The sequence below is a fragment of the Leuciscus leuciscus genome, assembly GCF_965113295.1.
Source record: "Leuciscus leuciscus genome assembly, chromosome: 10".
Lineage (NCBI taxonomy): Eukaryota > Metazoa > Chordata > Actinopteri > Cypriniformes > Leuciscidae > Leuciscus > Leuciscus leuciscus.
The window spans coordinates 23,211,824-23,230,733 of NC_138734.1; the positions used below are offsets into that span (position 1 = coordinate 23,211,824).

Here is an 18,910-nt window from a genome sequence, read left to right on the forward strand (position 1 = left end):
CCATTCTCATTAGATTCCCTAATAGATGAGTAAATATATACATGGGGGGAAAATAATTGAGATGAACATGGATTTTCCCACGATCTCGATACCTCAGTATGAAGATCAGTGAAAAAGGGAAGGCTCTGACACAAAGATTGTGACTGGGTCTGCAGGAAGCGCTCATCCATTTTATTTTTCTTAGTCGCTTCCTGCTTATTATATGGCCATTCAACGTTTAATTTAACCACTGCCCTGGTCACAACCTCCAGCAATTCCTCAATAACGGGAATATGGGGTGGCGAATCCCCATATTTATGTGATACAGTGTTGATAATATCTAACCCCTCGGAGCCAGATAAATCAAACGCTGTGTCTTTAACACGGTCGGAAGAAGCCGCAGCGCGGGCTTCCGAACCGTGCGCGAGACCAGTGGAGCTGGTTAATAAACACTGAGAAAGGGTCGCAACCGTCTCAGTGTTATCTGCCAGCTCCACGTGCGAATCCCATGCATACAAGCGGCGCGCTGCCTCAACAGACGCGGGGCCTGATGCACTGGAAACGCGAGCCTGATCTGATTGATCGAACAAGCTCAAACGGGAGCGGAGCTCTCTCATAGATAGCTGAAAACAGTTTGCACAGACAGCGCCCTCGAGCACTGCCCGTGCATGCTCCACTCCCAGACAAACAACACAAAACGAGTGCGTGTCACCCTCGCTCAAATAGCGCGAGCAAGGGGACGCACACCGCCTGAGTCGTTTCTCTATATTCGCCATATATATATTGAGATAGACAAACAACACCAAATAAGACAATACAGTCACACAGAACGCTTGCTGAAGACAGAAAGCTGATACGGCTATGTTCCGTTGCCCTTTTATAGCTTCCGGATCACCGTCACATGCAACGTCACGAGTGACGAGCACCAATCAAGATTGGAATAGTTCCATTACAGACTTCAGACGCGTCATGCCGAGGGCATTCCCCAAAGTATCGAGTATCGATGCAGCGGGAGTTCCCTTTACGAAAGGGAACACTAGTTTCCTAGCGCCAGTTACATTAACATAACCACTCTGTGACAACTGTGTTTTAAGAACTAGACTGACCAAGCAGTCAACCAAGGGGTAATCAGTCTTACTTTTTGGATTTGGATAGACCAATCTACCTTTTTATGTATCCGACTTTAAAAAGTTATAACCAGTCTTGAAGCAAAAAATTAGAACTTGTAAACAGTTTGTGCAACTGGCCACTGGTTAAATCATAGGCCTACGACTTTACAAACTGTAAAAAACATGTTCATTATTTGTTGCTTTTTTGTAGACACTATAAAATAGTGTATCAAATATAAAATATAGTATAAAATATAAAATATGCATGGTTTAATGTATAGCAGTCTTACCTTAGTATTACGTATGGGCAGATTTCTGTTTTTATTACTTAGCAAAAGGTAAATGGATGCCTGACATCTAGAGGACATTCTGAGAAAAATCAGTGTAAGGTAGAAGGCAATAAAACCAGTTGTTTCTCAGCTCAACAGCTCTAAATAAGCTGAGAAGTAATTCACTTAAAAAGTCCAGTTCCTGATTTTCTCTCCCAGTTTAAGGATTGATGTAACAAATAAGCACTATAAATCAATTACATTCTGACAGTGAAGTAAACACCAAAGGAAATACCATAGATCATTTGAACTTGGACTTTCGGCCATTCCTATATTTCGGTTGTCCACTGAGTAGGTAGAAGGTGATTTTGTGTTACTGCTCCTAAACTTTGTAACCTTACATAAACATAAACATAAACCTTACTCTCTGTAACATTTCTTTACTGTCTACTTTCAAGACCCAGCTAAAAATGTATCTGTTTGAAATGTATTTTCGATAATGTGGCTTCATGTGGCCTTGTGTTTTCAGTTTGTGTGTTCAAATGTGTTTGAAATGTACTATGTAAAGCGACCTAGAGCTATGGAAAGGTGCTATATAAATAAAACATCTTCTTTAAAGTTGTAGTTTCATAACCTTGTTTAGAAAAGGAAATCCATGATGAGATCAGATGGTTACGTTGTGATTTCCATGGATAGCACCACCCGCTCCTTTAAAGTAACACCCCTTCAACCATAGCCTTCATCATAAATTAGTTAGCTGAGTGGGAGAAGGGTAAGAGATGTGGATCACACTGTATATTTCTTTATACCTGTCATTTAACTATATCTCTGTAGCATCAATCGTCAGATTAGGTACCTGTCAGCTCCAGGGACGCTTCAAATTGAATGGAATGTACCAGGATGGAGATATTATACTTGGAGGCCTGTTTCAGGTTCATTTTTTCACAGTGTTCCCAGATCTGAACTTCAAAACGGAACCAGAACCACCACACTGTGAAAAGTGAGTCTGGAGCCAGACTGATTGCATAACTATAAAATATTTTTTAGATAAATAATTTATAAGAACAAATATGAATGTTTCTCTTGCCCTCTTTTATCACATTTAATTTGACTGCAGTAATGCTGCCTTGACAAAAAAAAACAAAAAAACAAAAAAAACATTCTGAATTGAAACTACTTTGTATTTGAGTGTCCGTAAGTGATGTTTGAACTCAGGTGTATTTGAAATGTATTAATGGTTCTATTAATTTGTATTATTATTATCTTTTAGTATCACTAAATTTCAACATTTAACATTTGTTTTTCCAAGATTTGATATGGAAAGCTTCCAGCAGGCACAGACCATGGCTTTTGCAATACATGAGATCAATAAGAATCCCAATCTGTTGCCTAATATAACTCTTGGTTACCATCTTTATGACAATTGTGTGAGGCTAGGAATGGCATTCCGGGCTGCCATATCCCTGGCTAGTGGGACAGAGGAGTCCTTCTCCAGCCTAAACTGCACTGGCCCCCCTCCGGTGATTGGGATTGTGGGGGATCCAAGTTCAACTCCTTCCATTGCGATTTCCAACGTTCTAGGACTGTTTCGAGTACCTATAGTAAGATGGAATGAAAAAAAAGTAAAAATACACTGTATGCATATGTTTGCACTATTAAGTTAAATTTGATGTCCCTTTCAGCCATATTAATATATTATGTTTCTTCTCATCTCAGAACTTATCATCTGTTTGTGTATTTAAAAAAAAAGATAAAAGCACTAATCATTTTTTGTTGTTTGTCAAACTATTTTTCTGGCCCATGTCTTCTCTTCTCCCTCCACCTCCACTAATTAGGTTAGTTACTATGCCACCTGCTCTTGTTTAAGTGACAGGAAAAAGTACCCCTCTTTCTTCAGAACAATCCCCAGTGATGCCTTCCAGGTGCGGGCTATGGTTCAGATCTTGAGGCATTTTGGATGGACCTGGGTTGGTCTTGTCTACAGTGATGACGACTATGGCATCTATGCTGCTCAGTCCTTTCAGCAGGAAATGCAGGTGTTTGGACATTGTGTTGCTTTTTCTGAAATCCTGCCCCATGATAACAACCACAGAGATATTCAGCGTGTAATGGGAGTGATTCAGGCTTCTACAGCTAGAGTGGTGGTTGTTTTTTCCACGTCATCCTTTCTGTTGCCTTTGATGGATGAGGTTGTGTTGCAGAACATAACAGGAAAGCAGTGGATTGCAAGTGAAGCTTGGGCCACCTCACCTGTATACCACACTCCACGTTTCCTGCCCTTCCTCAGGGGCACACTGGGTATTGCCGTTAGGCGTGGAAAAATTCAGGGGCTTCATGACTTTCTGATACGTCTTTGTCCCAGCAATGATCAAAGAAATAATATGTTGAGGATCTTCTGGGAGAACATGTTTGGCTGCAGTTTTGAAACGGGGGACAAAGATGGAGAGCAAGTGAAAAAGGTATGTACAGGACAGGAGGATCTGAACACCACGGACACACCATACACTGATGTTTCAGGTTTGAGAGCAGCGTATAATGTCTATAAGGCAGTTTATGCCCTGGCACATGCACTACATGACCTGATGCAGTGTGATGAGGGGAGAGGACCATTCAGTGGGAACAGCTGTGCCAACATAATCAACCTGAAACCCTGGCAGGTAAGACCCACGGGTATAGAGCAGATTCCCTCCAGGCATATAGACCAGCTAAATGTGGAAAAGCAAAATATGTGCTCTACATTAATTCAAATTTCAGATAAACTCATAACACCTGTCCTGTCCTGTCTACAAACTGTACAGCTGGTTCACTATCTACAGAAAGTGAACTTCACCACAGGCTTTGGGGATCATGTTTCATTTGATAAGAATGGAGATGCTCTGGCCATCTATGATGTGTTGAACTGGCAGCCGAGCTCTGATGGGTCAATAAGTATCTATACGGTCGGTGTAGTAAATGAAGGGGCGGCAACAGGGATGGTGTTCACACTGGATGAAGAAGCAATTTACTGGAACTTTGAGACAAAAAAGGTAACTAACATTGCATGTTAATGACATCATTTTTGCATATATCGTCACTGTCGAGCGGAAACCTCATATGTCCACATTTTGTCAATTTCATATTTTTTCACAAATCGATGCTATTGGTCAGTCCCCACGTGGGTCTGTTATTTTTACAAATGATTAACCAATCTAAAGTGTTGAAAATGGCTTGAGAGCAAATCTCTTAACTCCACTGGACACTTCAACTGTCTGAGAATCCTCTTAACTCCACCTCCTTTTCACTCCACGGCGGGAGCCTCTGCGGCATTTTGTCTCCTCAAGATTGAAAGTCGCAACGATTAAGAAATCCTCGTCGAGCAACACGTAAAGCAAGCCTTAACTATGATTTTATCTGTGTTAAACTATGATATCAGTTACTGATGTATTTTAAATATCTACTTATTACTAGGCTTATTAGTACTAGGCTTATTATACATGTGCATTTAAGTTTTAAAATGTATCTAATATAATAACGTTACTTGAACTGAATTAAATGTTTTGAATACCACCATTAAATTATTGTTTTTATTTTTATTTTACTGACTCGAAGTTGGCTCTGTGCATGTAAAATAAGTAAGGTTTTTATTTATGGGAGAAAAAAGGGCTGTCTACTGGCGCCAAGTAAGCCTGTCTTTGGATAACTCTGTCTGTTTTTTAGACAATAACGAGTGAAAATAGTTGGGTTAGATACATTTGAGTAGGCCTGTTTTGTTAAAAATCGATAGCTGTAATGCTTAGGTGCAGAAGGAAGCCCGTGAGCCAGGAAGGTAAGTTTGTGTGCAGATTAGGCTAATTTCCGCCTATTAGACAGCCTAGTCATCTCATCGTTTTTTGTTTTGCATCACTTATAGCTCTTAAACCTTTAAAATGGAGTTTAGGAAGATGTATGTAACCACAGTCGTTAGCTTTGGTTAACTATTGAAGCCTTTTCTCTTGTCAAAAGGTTCAACGCGACCGCCGACTTTGTTTGCGTGCAGATTAATTTCCGCCAATTAGACAGCCTTGTCAGTTTATCGTTTTATTTTGGTATTGCATATATGCTTTGATATATGCTTATCATTATGTAAAAGAGATAAACACATGAATGATGATGTCTGTTTTAGCCCCCACGGTCTGTGTGCAGCGAGAGCTGCCCTCCAGGAACCAGACGAGCCACAAGGAAGGGCCTTCCTGTCTGCTGTTTTGACTGCCTTCCATGCGGAGATGGAGAAATTTCTAATACATCAAGTGTTTATTCTATTGAGTAGTTTACTGTTGGCAAACAGTATTTGACTTTAATTTGAAAATATCCCAGTTTCCTCCTAAATTCTTGCATTCTCTCTTTTTTTTATCACAGATGCTATTGAGTGCGCAATGTGTCCAGATGAGTTCTGGTCCAATACAGATAAAGATCAGTGTATCCCTAAAGATGTAGAGTTTCTGTCCTATAAAGAACCTCTGGGCATCTCTTTGACCACTGCATCTCTGCTTGGCACCTGCTTCTGCGCTCTTGTGATGGTCATCTTTGCTCTTCACCATAACACTCCCATAGTACGCGCCAACAATTCAGAGCTCAGCTTCTTGCTGCTGTTGTCACTCAAACTATGTTTCCTATGTGTGCTTCTGTTCATTGGTCAGCCACAGCTGTGGACATGTCAGTTAAGACATGCTGTGTTTGGCATAAGTTTTGTCCTGTGCATCTCCAGCATCCTGGTCAAGACTATGGTGGTAATAGCTGTGTTCAAGTCATCTCGCCCAGAGAGCAAAGGAGCGATGAAATGGTTTGGAGCAGCTCAACAAAGATGCACAGTTCTAGTCCTAACAGCCCTCCAGGTTGTGATATGTGCAGTCTGGCTATCAACTGCCTCTCCAACACCCCATAAAAACAACCAGTATATCCGCTCTATAATAGTCTATGAATGTGCTATAGGCTCAGTGGCTGGTTTCTCTCTACTGCTGGGATACATTGGACTATTGGCAGCAGTAAGTTTCCTGTTAGCCTTCCTGGCCAGAAATCTTCCAGATAATTTTAATGAAGCAAAGTTCATCACTTTCAGTATGTTGATCTTCTGTGCTGTGTGGATTGCGTTTGTTCCAGCATATGTGAGCTCACCGGGGAAATATGCAGTGGCTGTAGAGATATTTGCCATTTTAGCTTCCAGTTTTGGATTACTGGTGGCCATATTTGCCCCAAAGTGCTACATTATCCTTTTACATCCAGAGAGAAACACTAGACATGCCATAATGGGAAGAGAAACACAAATGAAATAGTTTCACATGCTGTCTGCATATCTCTGGTGTATGTATTTTTGACCAATCAATACCCTGCTTGTAGACATATGTTATAAATGTTCCTAATGCATGTATTTGAAAGACTTGTAGTACATGCAGATGACTCATATACAATGCCTGTTTTGCATATTTTATTGAAACATGATATTATCACAAAAGTTGTTGATTTACAAAAAAAAAAAGTAAAGTAACAATAAACAGGGAAAAAACAATTATGCATTTATGCTTTTTCTAGTTTTTTATTGCCTGGGTATTGCTGATGAAGGCCATTGTGTGTTCCATATTTTTAGTCAGCCCTATTAATACAAAAAAATAAATATGTATCGGATATGAATATGGAAAAGATATGAATCTTTCGAAAACAGCACAGAAGATCAGCATCTCTCTGGTGACATATGCAGGACTTCTGGCCATTTCTGCCCAAACAATGTCCACTTCTTCCAATCGACTACATGCTCACATTCGGTCCATCCCATTAACTACGGATGGATAAAACCAATTCCCGATCGCAGAGTTTTTTGTTTTGTTTTGTTTTTTCACTTCTATGAAATCTCTTCAAATAACAAACAGGCATTATCACTGTTAAACACAGCTTCAAATCCAAGCAGCATTGAAAATAAATATATTAGAAAATAAATACAAAAATATATAAACAAATTTTATCAAATTAAATTAAACTTTATGTTAAGGGGTTTAATTAATATTTTTTTCAGTTGCTTTAAGGATTGAACTTACATTTTTAAATGCCACAAAATTTGGAGAAACCTTAACAAATCTACATTTGTATAAATAAAACTTATCCATAATTAAAATATTATTACACAAAAATCAACATCTTTGTTTTTCATAAAAACACCAAACACCAACAATGTGATATTCAAAAGTAGTTACATCAGTTCAAAATCAATTACATTCTTTGTAATTTATGTCTCGGTTTACATATGTAACCCTGGTTTCCTGATAAGGGAACGAAAAGAGCTATGGGGGCATGTGTCTGGGGCATGTGTCTGACATGTGTCTGAAGCACATATGAAATCACACTAATCTTATAAGCAGACGGCAGTCTGATGACGTCACATGGAGTGCCCTAGTGTATAAAATGGTGCCTGCATTGCACGTCGTCAGATTTGGATTGTCTGAAGGAAGATGCGCAGACATGCCCGAAGCATGACAACGTGACACAGCATCTCATTCTCTTCAAAGAGAACCTGGTTACATACATCACTTGAGTCATTCCCTTTGGTAGGGAACTCAATGCTGCATTAGTTGCTGACGCTATGGGGTTGTTTATACCCATCACGCCATGATGACCAATGCCTGCTCGTGTGCTGTGAAGGTCAGGCTTAATCACAGAAGGACTCGATGAGCCTCAGCCCAGAGTAAATGTGTTAGCAACCAAATAGGATGCATCCTGTGACACCACAACCTTGCTAGTGTTATAGGCACTAGAAAAAGAGCCCTGAAGCTTCCATGCTCAACCATTCCTGACACAGATACTCTTGTACCAGTCTGAGCCAGAGCTACAGGACAGCCCAGAGCCCCAAAGAGCAGAGCTATCAGAGGAGACTACAGACATACCCTCGGCTTAGGTTCATAGAACTACATCCAGTTGTCGAACCAGGCCACAGTTAACTGAGTCGCTCGCAGCAACTCTACTAGGGCTGCAACTAACGATTATTTTGATTAATCGAATGAAAAATCTATTATTATACATAATTATTTATTTATTTTTATAAAAAATAACGATTTTATTTCATATCGTAATTCATATAAATTACTGCTCACGCTCAATTAAAGTGAAAGCACACTTTTGATGGACAAAATAAATGTGATTTAACACAAAACGTTTGAGCACGTTTTGTGATTTAACACAAAACGTGCTCAAAATGCACAGAATAAGCATGTCAAGAGTTTTAACAACAATGCCAATGTCTAGTGTTTTACATTTACATTTACATTTAGTCATTTAGCAGACGCTTTTATCCAAAGCGACTTACAGATTAGGACAAAATTAAGCGAGTCATCATGAAGAGGCAAAAACAACGCAAGTAGTGCTCAAAAAACAAAGTTCAGGCATTATTCAGAGTAGCATAAACCCGACAAGTGAGGTTTTAAAGGGAAGGGGAAGGATTTTTCTTTTTTCTTTTTTTCTTTTTTTATAAGGTTAAGTACTCACGGAAGAGATGGGTTTTCAGCTGTTTTTTGAATGTTGTCAGGGATTCTGCATTCCGGATGAGGGTGGGGAGAGCGTTCCACCAGCATGGAACTGTGATTTTGTTTTGTTTGAACAATTATGCCAGAAAATATTGATTAAGTATAACAAATATGTGTTTACCCATTTACATTTTTTAATTATTCGTTTTGGGTGAAAGTATGGTAGTATTATAAAAATAAAATAAAGTCAAACTAGCCACAAAATAAGATATAAACTTTATTTGAGTTTATTATATAATACACAGACACTATGCTATATAGGCTCTAGTAAACATGTGCGTGCGGCAGATGATGTAAACACAACCTGTATCAATGGATGACACGAGGAGGTCGAGAAGCAGAAAGTGCTTTATGACCCAAAAAACAACACGTTCTAAAAGGAATTAAAACAAAATGTTTAAATACGTACGGCGGTAAAGTAGACCATGAACAACGATTTTAGATAAAACAAACTCTTCCAGGTATTACAAATATTCTGCAAGTTATAATGTATAAAAACAAAAATGTTGAAAGAACTTGTCATTGTTTGAAATGGTTTTATTGTCTGCCGAACACGCAGCCGCTGCTGTGACGCTGTACTTAGCTACGCTTCCAGTGTGAATACTTGCGAGAGTCTGCTGCTGCAGTGACGATGTAGTTGCACGGACGCGCCGCTCGTGCGCCGCTCACGCTTGCGGTGTGAAAGAGAGGGGTAATGGTTGAATGGCTCTTAAAAGAGCTTTTGGGGGTCATTTAGCTGCTGTTGACACAAAAGCAAAATTGAGAAAAATAAGAAACATGACTGAACAGAATTAATTTAATCAATATATATATACACACATTCAGTAAACTTTGAGTTATTATTACTTAATCAAAACAACCCAGCTGCTGATTGATATTACTTGGAATAAAAAAATAAATAAAAAAAGTGGGTGTGTGTTTCTCTCCCTCCATTGTGTCCACTGTCTCCCCTCCTGTCCCATTTCTCATAGGTTGTTCTACCCTAACTGGTCAGCACGCATGGTGCCTGGTCACAGAGAGTGTCCGTCTTTTAACAGCGGAAATTAAGTGCGAGGGTGAAAGGGAAGCTGTTGGAATTGTGTTTATTTCTTTTGATTGGGAATTCTGTGAAGTCATTGATAATGTTGTTTTTCTCCCTTGTTTTTCTTACTTTTAGTGGTGTGTTGGCCACAATTAACCTAAGAACAAACTGCCTGAGTTATGAACGCTGTTGGGGCTTTTTTGCGTACTGAAGGAGAAATTCTTGTTATGCTAGGCTGTATAGCAGTTCATAAGAATACCGGTGTTTTCTTTGGTTGTTTAATTGACGTTAATGACAGACAGCACCACATTTCTAAGGTTGCTGTAATTGTAAGACCTAATCCAATATCCTCTGTAAGAGCCACCAGTAAGTCTCCTATGTGTTCTGAATGGTTTTATTCATAAATATTCACTGCACTCGGATTGTAGGTGGTGGGCGTGTCCACCGGGGTTTGGGCGGAAGTGATAGTGGTTTATTTGTTTTGCTTCACGGGCTCACCTGAATTCAATGGGGCTTTGACGGAGAGAGGGAGTGAGCCTGGGAGCGAACACTTTTGCTGAGTCCCAATTCGCATACTATCCGTCCTAAATAGTATGCGAAACTAGAATTAGTACGTCCCAAATCGTAGTATGTTGAAATGAGTATTCCAAAGATACCCGGATGGTCTACTATTTCCGGTTAGAATTCGAAGTGCAGATCAATGCACACTCTAACGGCTAATATTGCCCACAAACCATTGCGTGCGGGAGGGAGGAGCTTTGCGGTGATGGTGGTGATGTAAAGGCAGTCGGATGCAGCAGCGGAGATGCGCCCTCAGTTTTTAAGTGTAAGAATTCAAATGTTTAACCCTAATTAAAGTTATATTTTATTGTCTCGTAATATTAATGGGTTTATGTTGTGCCAATAAAGCACCGTGTTTATCTTGTAGGGTCCGATGAAGATACTGAGCGCCTCATTGCAGGCTACAAAACAATAAATAAAAAGGCTCTAATACAGTGTCATGCAAGTGTCTTTTTTATGTATTTCTTTTGATGTTTCTGTCTGACTTATTTGTAGTAATACTGTGGCTGTACAAATGTTAACTTTATCAGTCCAACCAAAGAAACATGGTTACTACACTTTTACTATAGTAAAAGCATGGTTCATTTTCATCGGGGTATTTTTAAGTATTATACATAAGTATAAGATTAAGTATAAAATACGTTAAACAATAGTTACACTATAAACTTTAAATATTTTAACTCAGAAAATAAGTAGCTGTCGTTACATACATTTGCACATGAACGTCGCAGAACCAGCCGCCTCACAAACGACCTGCGTTTGGTTGATCTACGACGACGCCCTGCTTCACTCCTACATTTGGTAAAACACATTGTAAATGTATTGTGGAAAAAAAGATGGGAATAGTAAATAAAATTATATTGGATATATAAGAATGAATTAAATGTAAAATGTTTTGTTAACAGTCAAGGTGTGCGTAACTAGGCAACCACGTTTTCGTTTACGTTGCATGACGTCATCGAAGTATGTCCCAGAACGTGCATACTCTTTTGCTACACACTCAAAAGTATGTACTTTTTCATCACAAAAAAAGTACATACTTTTAGGTCGTAGTATAAAGCCGCGTTTCCACCGAAATTACCCGGAACAATTTGTCCCAGGAACTTTTTTCCCAGGAACTTTTTTGGCCCCAGACCGGTTGCTTTCTGCGTTTACACCGCGGTCTAAAGTACCGGGAAGGTAAACTGTGCGCAACTGCTCCTCCCAGTCTGCGACGGACAGTAATCAGTTTTGAGCGCCACATTTATAATAGCCTAAGTATGGAGGAGATTCAAACTGTGGTGCAGTTATGTGTTGGTTTACTAACGAGGTAATTAACAAAACAAAATAGACGAGCACTGATACTAAAGCGTGTTCAGAAAGCTCGTATGCGTATAAAATTAGACAACGTATGTTATCAGTTATTGTGAGATGCCTGGGACGAACGCGCAAAAATGTCCTCTTTCGCAAATACGCTTAAAAAAAAGCCTGAACCCCGTCTATCAATCATAAATAGTGAATAGTCTTGTAAATAGTTGTTTGTTACTAAGTGCTATTTCAATCCTGTTATAGTAAATTTGTAACATGGTTTGGAGTGCCTTGCAATAGATGGCAATGTGTAAACATAATGACTTAATAATAAAAGCTGTGGCAGAAAAGAGACGTGCACTGATAAAGCGTGTTCAGTAAGCTCGTAATGCTAACGTTAGATATAACGTTATGTTATCAGCTATTGCGGACATTGACCGTGAGATGGCTGGGACGAACGCGCAGAAAGTTTTCTCTTCCACAAATTCCCTTAATAAAGCCTGAAACTCGTCGCCAGTCCACCAGTTTTTTTTTAATTAAATTCCATATTTGCAGACAGACAACTCTTACTGCATGAAGCCACGACACGAACCGCAATAGATTTTTTAAAAAGGGAGGTTAAAAATAAATAAATGCTGCGTGGAGTCATCCAAAATGCGGCGTGAACACAACCAATCAGCTTGTGCAGCGCACAAGTCCCACCCCTGAAAGTTCCTGAACTTTGAAAAAGTACTACCTCATGAGCAGGGACTATCGGAGGGGGAAATATTTACCCGGAACTTCATTTAGACCCTGGTTCCTGCGGTGTAAACACATCGAGTACCAGCCCAAAGTTCCTAGTTCCTGGGGAAAGTTCCTGCGGTGGAAACGCGGCTTAAGTAGGCGAATTGGGACTCAGCCTTTCTGTTGACCGCACTTTTAGCACTCATACAGCACTTTTATCACCTGGTAACTGCAGTACCATGTACTTTTACGTGCAGGGCCGTGCAGAGACCTCTGGAGGGGCAGGTGCTCAAAGTGTCACAGGGTGACTAAAAGCCGGAACTTTTCTTTTGTTGTTCCCGAGCCGGAGACGGACTCGCGCTCAGCGGGTGAACTTTGAACTTCATACCGCCGTCCTGCGTTTCACTCACAGCCGAAAGATACTGCGAGCGACTGACTCCATAACCTGCCAATAAACAAACAGTGCACAATTCTGAGGACATTTTATCATCCAAATTAATTATATTCATTATCATTAGGAATAAAGTCGTGCGTTTATGCAAGGCGTTTCAATCACGCGAAAAGACAGGCGCGACTCTCGTTTAGGTGTCGAATTACGCCTCTGTATGTTGTTTTGCATGAAATAAAATGATTTAAAGCACAGTAATGATTTTATAGATAAAAATAAAATATACACAAACCTGAATTTCACAGAGGAAATGCACCAAATCTGCGACGCTGAGAAGAGGACTGTTGTGCTGGACTGGAGAGTTCAAACAGCCCGCGCTCACTCAACCAACCGTCGAGTTGTTGTCACGTCAGAGGGTGGGGGAGGGGTGCATTTTTTTAATTGAGTAAACTTACTCAATTTCTTAAGAGTGTTAAATATATTAATAATATTGATTTGAATTAAGTAATTTTTTTTGTTTCTTGAAACAGATCAGTTTAATTCAACATTCTCAAATATTTTGATAGAAATGTCACAAATATATTAAGTATATTATAAAGAAATAATTGGTTTGTAAAATACTAAATCATTTTATTGAAAATAACTTAAATATATCTGTAAATTTTAGATCAAATTAACTGTTGGATTTTTACTCAATTATTTTGGTATGTTTAACTCAAACAATCAAGTAAACGATAGTCAGAGATTTGATTAAGTTAATAAAGTTAAAAATTTCTGTAATATTTACTAAGCCACAGAATTATTTTTTACAGTGTAGGAGTGTGGGGACGTAAGCTGTGACGTTGATAATTCGTGGCGTGAGCTTTTCTCTGGAAAAATCGACAAGTGCAGTGTTGAGAGGACGTGCTCAGTTCACCTGGCCAGCTTCTTCCAGTGAATCCGTGCATGTGGTGATGAATTATCAGCCGTGGAGTTGAAGAGGGAAGGATTATACATCGGAGCTACCACTAGAAAGATAAGTGTTTCACTTTGTGTTGTGAGAAACAAGGCGACAGTAGAGGAACATCTTTGACTGTTATCATGAATAAAGCTGTGTTGTTTCATTAGATGCCCGCCATCGACCGGCATGGAAATATCTCGCTGGACTTGAGCATTGTTCTAGTTTTGGGGATTTGGAGTGATACTGCGGTGTCTGTTGAACTTTGCACGATTAATGAGAGTGATATTGCGGTGATTGCACGTGTGGGGCGGAGTACAGTGTTTGCAGTGAGGGGAAAAGTGCAACAACAACGTGTCGATGGACGGGGGATTCAAGCATCTAATTTGAACGCAACCACAGCTGAACGCCCATTGTGAGTACTCTCTCTTGAAGTTACACTGAACGTTCTGAATGTTTCCTCTCTTCATGCTGCTGCATTGATACCTATATGCTGAGCCATCGTCTAAAGCGCTGTCTTCTACGCTGAGCCACCACAGCTGAACGCCCATTGTGAGTACTCTTTCTTGAAGTTACACTGAACGTTCTGAATGCCTCCTCTCCTTATGCTGCTGCATTGATGCTGAGCCATCGTCTAAAGCGCTGTCTTCTACGCTGAGCCACCACAGCTGAACGCCCATTGTGAGTACTCTCTCTTGAAGTTACACTGAACGTTCTGAATGTTTCCTCTCTCCATGCTGTTGCATTGATACCTATATGCTGAGCCACCGTCTAAAGCGCTGTCTTCTATGCTGAGCCACCACAGTCTAAAGCGCTGTCTTCTATGCTGAGCCACCACAGTCTAAAGCGCTGTCTTCTATGCTGAGCCACCACAGCTGAACGTCCATTGTGAGTACTCTCTCTTGAAGTTACACTGAACGTTCAGAATGTCTCCTCTCCTTATGCTGTTGCATTGATGCCTACATGCTGAGCCACCATAGTCTACAGTGCTGTCTTCTATGCTGAGCCACCACAGTCTAAAGAGCTGTCTTCTATGCTGAGTCACCACAGCTGAACGCCCATTGTGAGTACTCTCTCTTGAAGCTACATTGAACGTTCTGAATGTTTCCTCTCTTCATGCTGTTGCATTGATGTCTATATGCTGAGCCACCACAGCTGAACGCCCATTGTGAGTACTCTCTCTTGAAGCTACACTGAACGTTCTGAATGTTTCCTCTCTTCATGCTGTTGCATTGATATCTATATGCTGCGTCACCACGGCTGAACGCCCATTGTGAGTACTCTTTTTTTGAAGTTACACTGAACGTTCTGAATGCCTCCTCTCCTTATGCTGTTGCATTGATACCTATATGCTGAGCCATCATCTAAAGCGCTGTCTTCTACGCTGAGCCACCACAGCTGAACGCCCATTGTGAGTACTCTCTCTTGAAGTTACACTGAACGTTCTGAATGCCTCCTCTCCTTATGCTGTTGCATTGATACCTATATGCTGAGCCATCGTCTAAAGCGCTGTCTTCTACGCTGAGCCACCACAGCTGAACGCCCATTGTGAGTACTCTCTCTTGAAGTTACACTGAACGTTCTGAATGTTTCCTCTCTTCATGCTGTTGCATTGATACCTATATGCTGAGCCACCGTCTAAAGCGCTGTCTTCTATGCTGAACCACCACAGTCTAAAGCGCTGTCTTCTATGCTGAGTCACCACAGCTGAACGCCCATTGTGAGTACTCTCTCTTGAAGTTATACTGAACGTTCTGAATGTCTCTCTTTATGCTGTTGCATGGATGCCTAGAAGCGGAGTCATCACAGTCTAAAGCGCTGCCTTCTATGCTGAGCTATCACAGCTGAACGCCCCTAGTGAGTACTCTCTCCTGAAGCTATACCGAGCAGCTTGAAGGTCCTTCCTCGTAAGCTGTATGCTTTGAAGCCGCAGTCTCGCGCCACTACCTCCAAGAGCCTTGTCCCCTATGTTGAAGTACCACCATTGATGGCTTGACCTGACTACCCGAACTACGATCTCTGCCTACCTGGAGCAGTGACCCGAGTCCGATTCAGATTCCCCGAGGCCAGAGTGGCGGCTCCACGTGGCCTTCGAAGAGGTGTACAACCCGAGTCTAGAGCCCAAGGCCGTTCCGGTGGCGCATTGATCCTGAAACACAAAAGCCGAAGAATAGAGGATATAGCTACTTATCCCCATTGACGTCGTCCCGAATCTCCTGTAGTGCCGTTTCTGTCCAAGCCGACGATCCTTTCCGGCCGTGGTCCAGGCTGACCCTGTGGAAAAGAAGCTTAACGTTAGTGCAATTACTCTCATCCAACTGCCGCTGTGGAATTAGTGCTGCCACTTTCCTGTCCTTCCCTTGCTGGTTCCGGGCCGTCCTCGGAAGAGTTCCCCCCTCCTGTAGTGGTGCCTCGCTTGGCCAGCCGAATCCCGATCCTGTGAGGTAGAAAACAACGATAAAGAGTACCATCATCGAGTTCCCTGTGCCCACCCCTTTGTAAGAGACAGAACGGCCACAAGGAGCGAGGATCTTGCGCCCCTGTGTTCGAGAGTCTTGCCTCCAGTGCCATATTCGCCCACCAACGGGCCTGACCTTAGTGTCCAGATACTTACCCCCCGTCCACATCCAGAGCAGCCTCCAGTTTTAGAATCATTTAAATAATAAAGTCTTTTAAATTGTTACTCTGTTGTCTGTCGTCTCTGGGCTGTGGGGTAGCTCCTCGGAAGGGCACTGCCAAGGGGTTAACGGGGAGGTCGGTCGGCGTGGTGCCACCGTATCCCCGACCTGTGACAAAAGTATAAAAGGGGGCACATGGAACAAGGCTTTAAATAGGGCTGTGCTCAAAATATCAATACAGCAATATATAAATATGGATGATTCTGTATCGATACGGCAGCAAATGCATTGATGCAGTTTTGAAAAAGAAACAGAACAGGAAAGACAAATTTTAAGTTTAAAAGTTAATTTTTTTTTATAATTATGTGTACATATTAATAACTCTGGGATTAGAAACTGAAGTATCTTAAGTTGCCCCAACCTGATGGCTTTTCCTTCTCTGTTATAGCCTACAGAATAATAAAGAACAGCTGTTATAGTAAACTGTGTAGGACAAAATCAACGTGGCCCACGTTTCGTACAGTACAGTATAGTTTTATTTAATGCCGTGTCAGCATCTGTGGCTATTTTCATGGCATAAACAGATTTACAAAAAATACAAGAGTTACATTTATACAATGAAAATAAAAACAAAGCAAACAGAAAAAAAATACAGCAATTAATACTTTACAATATTTTTAACATTAATGTGATACCTGTTTCTGGCAAATTCTTACTAAAGTCCTTAAGTGAGTTTGCTGCCTTTGCTGTTACTGCTGTTACTGATTTTTTGCCGTTACTGCTGCTGATGATGATGATACTGCTGGAGTTGATCTGAGACTGTAGACATTAAAACAAACATATAGGAGATATATTAGCTGATTAAACAATTTGTATGTGACCATGACAAGATGTAAAGATAGCTGACAGTGTTTGGAACTGGCTCACTACCTCACTGACCTGCTGTAAAGCTGCAGATTCTGCCCAGGCTGCTAGGGGAGATGTTCACAGAGGCTGCTGCACACAAAACGTAAGATACTGGTAAGTCTTACCAGTGTTGTGATCATTTTTAAGGCACTCTACGTTTTTTAAATAAATATTGTAATAATAATAATAGTTTAAAGTATAAATAACATAAAAAGACCAGACCCCTCGACACCCGTGAAACTTTTCTCCCTAAACAGCAAGCCAACGTAACTTCTACAGCCTACACACAGACAGCAATGTAAACAACATTTCTGCATGCTCTCTTCACGTCGTTCTTGTAAAATAATAATAATAAGTAAACAAACATCATAAGCACTTCGCTGAGAATGAAACACCACTTACCAGCAGCCGCAGAGTTGAAGATATCGTCTGGTAGTGCGCGTAGCCGCGCGAATTTTAAAAATGCGCGTGCAGCGTGAGGAATCGTCCCGGTTGAGTTCGTCAGGTGAAAGGTCATCATGTGGGTCATTTTATTTACGGCAAAATTATTATTCATTCATTTTACTAATAGTTAGATTGGGCAGGCATCCACAAAAGGGCCTTTAATTACAAAAAAGGAGAGGAAATTTTGCCTTGAAAAAAAAGGGCACTCAGGGCACCAGGGGGCAAAAGGGCAGGTGCTCGAGCACCCAACGCCCCTCCCCCCCTGCAGATTAAACTTGGATCAACGAGTGGAAATGAGTTTTTGCGCGTCGCAGTGCATTCAGACTCTCAGTGTTTAGTCCCTCGCGGCTGCGGGTTTATGTTTTGCCTCGTCCACAACCGCTAACATAGTCAACAGAAACGCTTCTTTAAACCAGAGTGTTGTTCTACGGAAACGAGCTGTTCATCACGGATTCCGCGGATTACAACGGAACACTTTGGATATCAGAGGAAACACGGGAGCCACCGGCCGCGATCAATACAGCAATGGAAGCGGTATGTAATAACAACACGCCAATTTGTGCTGTGCAAGTTGTTTGTTTGAACACAGTGTAAACAGGCTACTGCCGCTCGTCCATAGGGGACGCATTGTTGCTTGCTGGTGTTTATTGTTGGTCTTTGGATGTGGTTTATGACGCAGCAGTTGATTTATTGATGGATGGATGGATTGACTGATTGAAAAGCGTGGATTTTTTGGATGATTTGTGGTATATTGGGAAATGGCAACAAGTGAATTAAAATCAAATTCAGACGTCAATGGCTCAGAGATGGATGAACAAAAGAGAGAAATCAAACTCACTGCCAAAGCTTTGGTGAATAAAATTGAAACATTACAAAAGGAACGTAGGAAAAAGGTTAATCAAATTAAAGGTCTAATACAGACAATAAAGGATCTCATGCAAAAGGATGATAATGCCCTACAAGTGTGTTCCCATCTTGAAAAAATGAGTCAAATGGTGGACGAAACTACTATGTTACATGAGTCTGTGATTCCTATGCTTCCTGAAGAGGAACAGGAAAGACAAAAGGAATGGTTTGTGAATGTACTAAAATGCCACAATGGATTTATGGAGGATGTAAAAGGGTGGCTTTCTGAAATTGGGAGA

General features: G+C 40.8%; 1 protein-coding gene and 1 long non-coding RNA gene across 2 annotated transcripts; one reads left to right on the forward strand and one right to left on the reverse strand.

The window, feature by feature from the left end:
- Nucleotides 1–2,083: 2,083 nt before the first annotated feature.
- Nucleotides 2,084–6,645, forward strand: LOC309508331 (extracellular calcium-sensing receptor-like; the record flags this gene model as incomplete). Its single annotated transcript, XM_082182922.1, has 6 exons — nucleotides 2,084–2,357; nucleotides 2,667–2,958; nucleotides 3,193–4,014; nucleotides 4,156–4,383; nucleotides 5,499–5,622; nucleotides 5,732–6,645. Exons 1-6 carry the CDS (start codon nucleotides 2,137–2,139, stop codon nucleotides 6,643–6,645), a joined length of 2,601 nt encoding a protein of 866 aa, XP_082039048.1. The 5' UTR covers nucleotides 2,084–2,136.
- Nucleotides 6,646–17,181: 10,536 nt separating this feature from the next.
- Nucleotides 17,182–17,905, reverse strand: LOC309508635. The gene is made up of 3 exons (XR_014209627.1): nucleotides 17,724–17,905; nucleotides 17,355–17,411; nucleotides 17,182–17,234 (listed from the first exon to the last, which is right to left on the reverse strand). It is a non-coding gene; the product is annotated as an uncharacterized lncRNA (long non-coding RNA).
- Nucleotides 17,906–18,910: the final 1,005 nt, after the last annotated feature.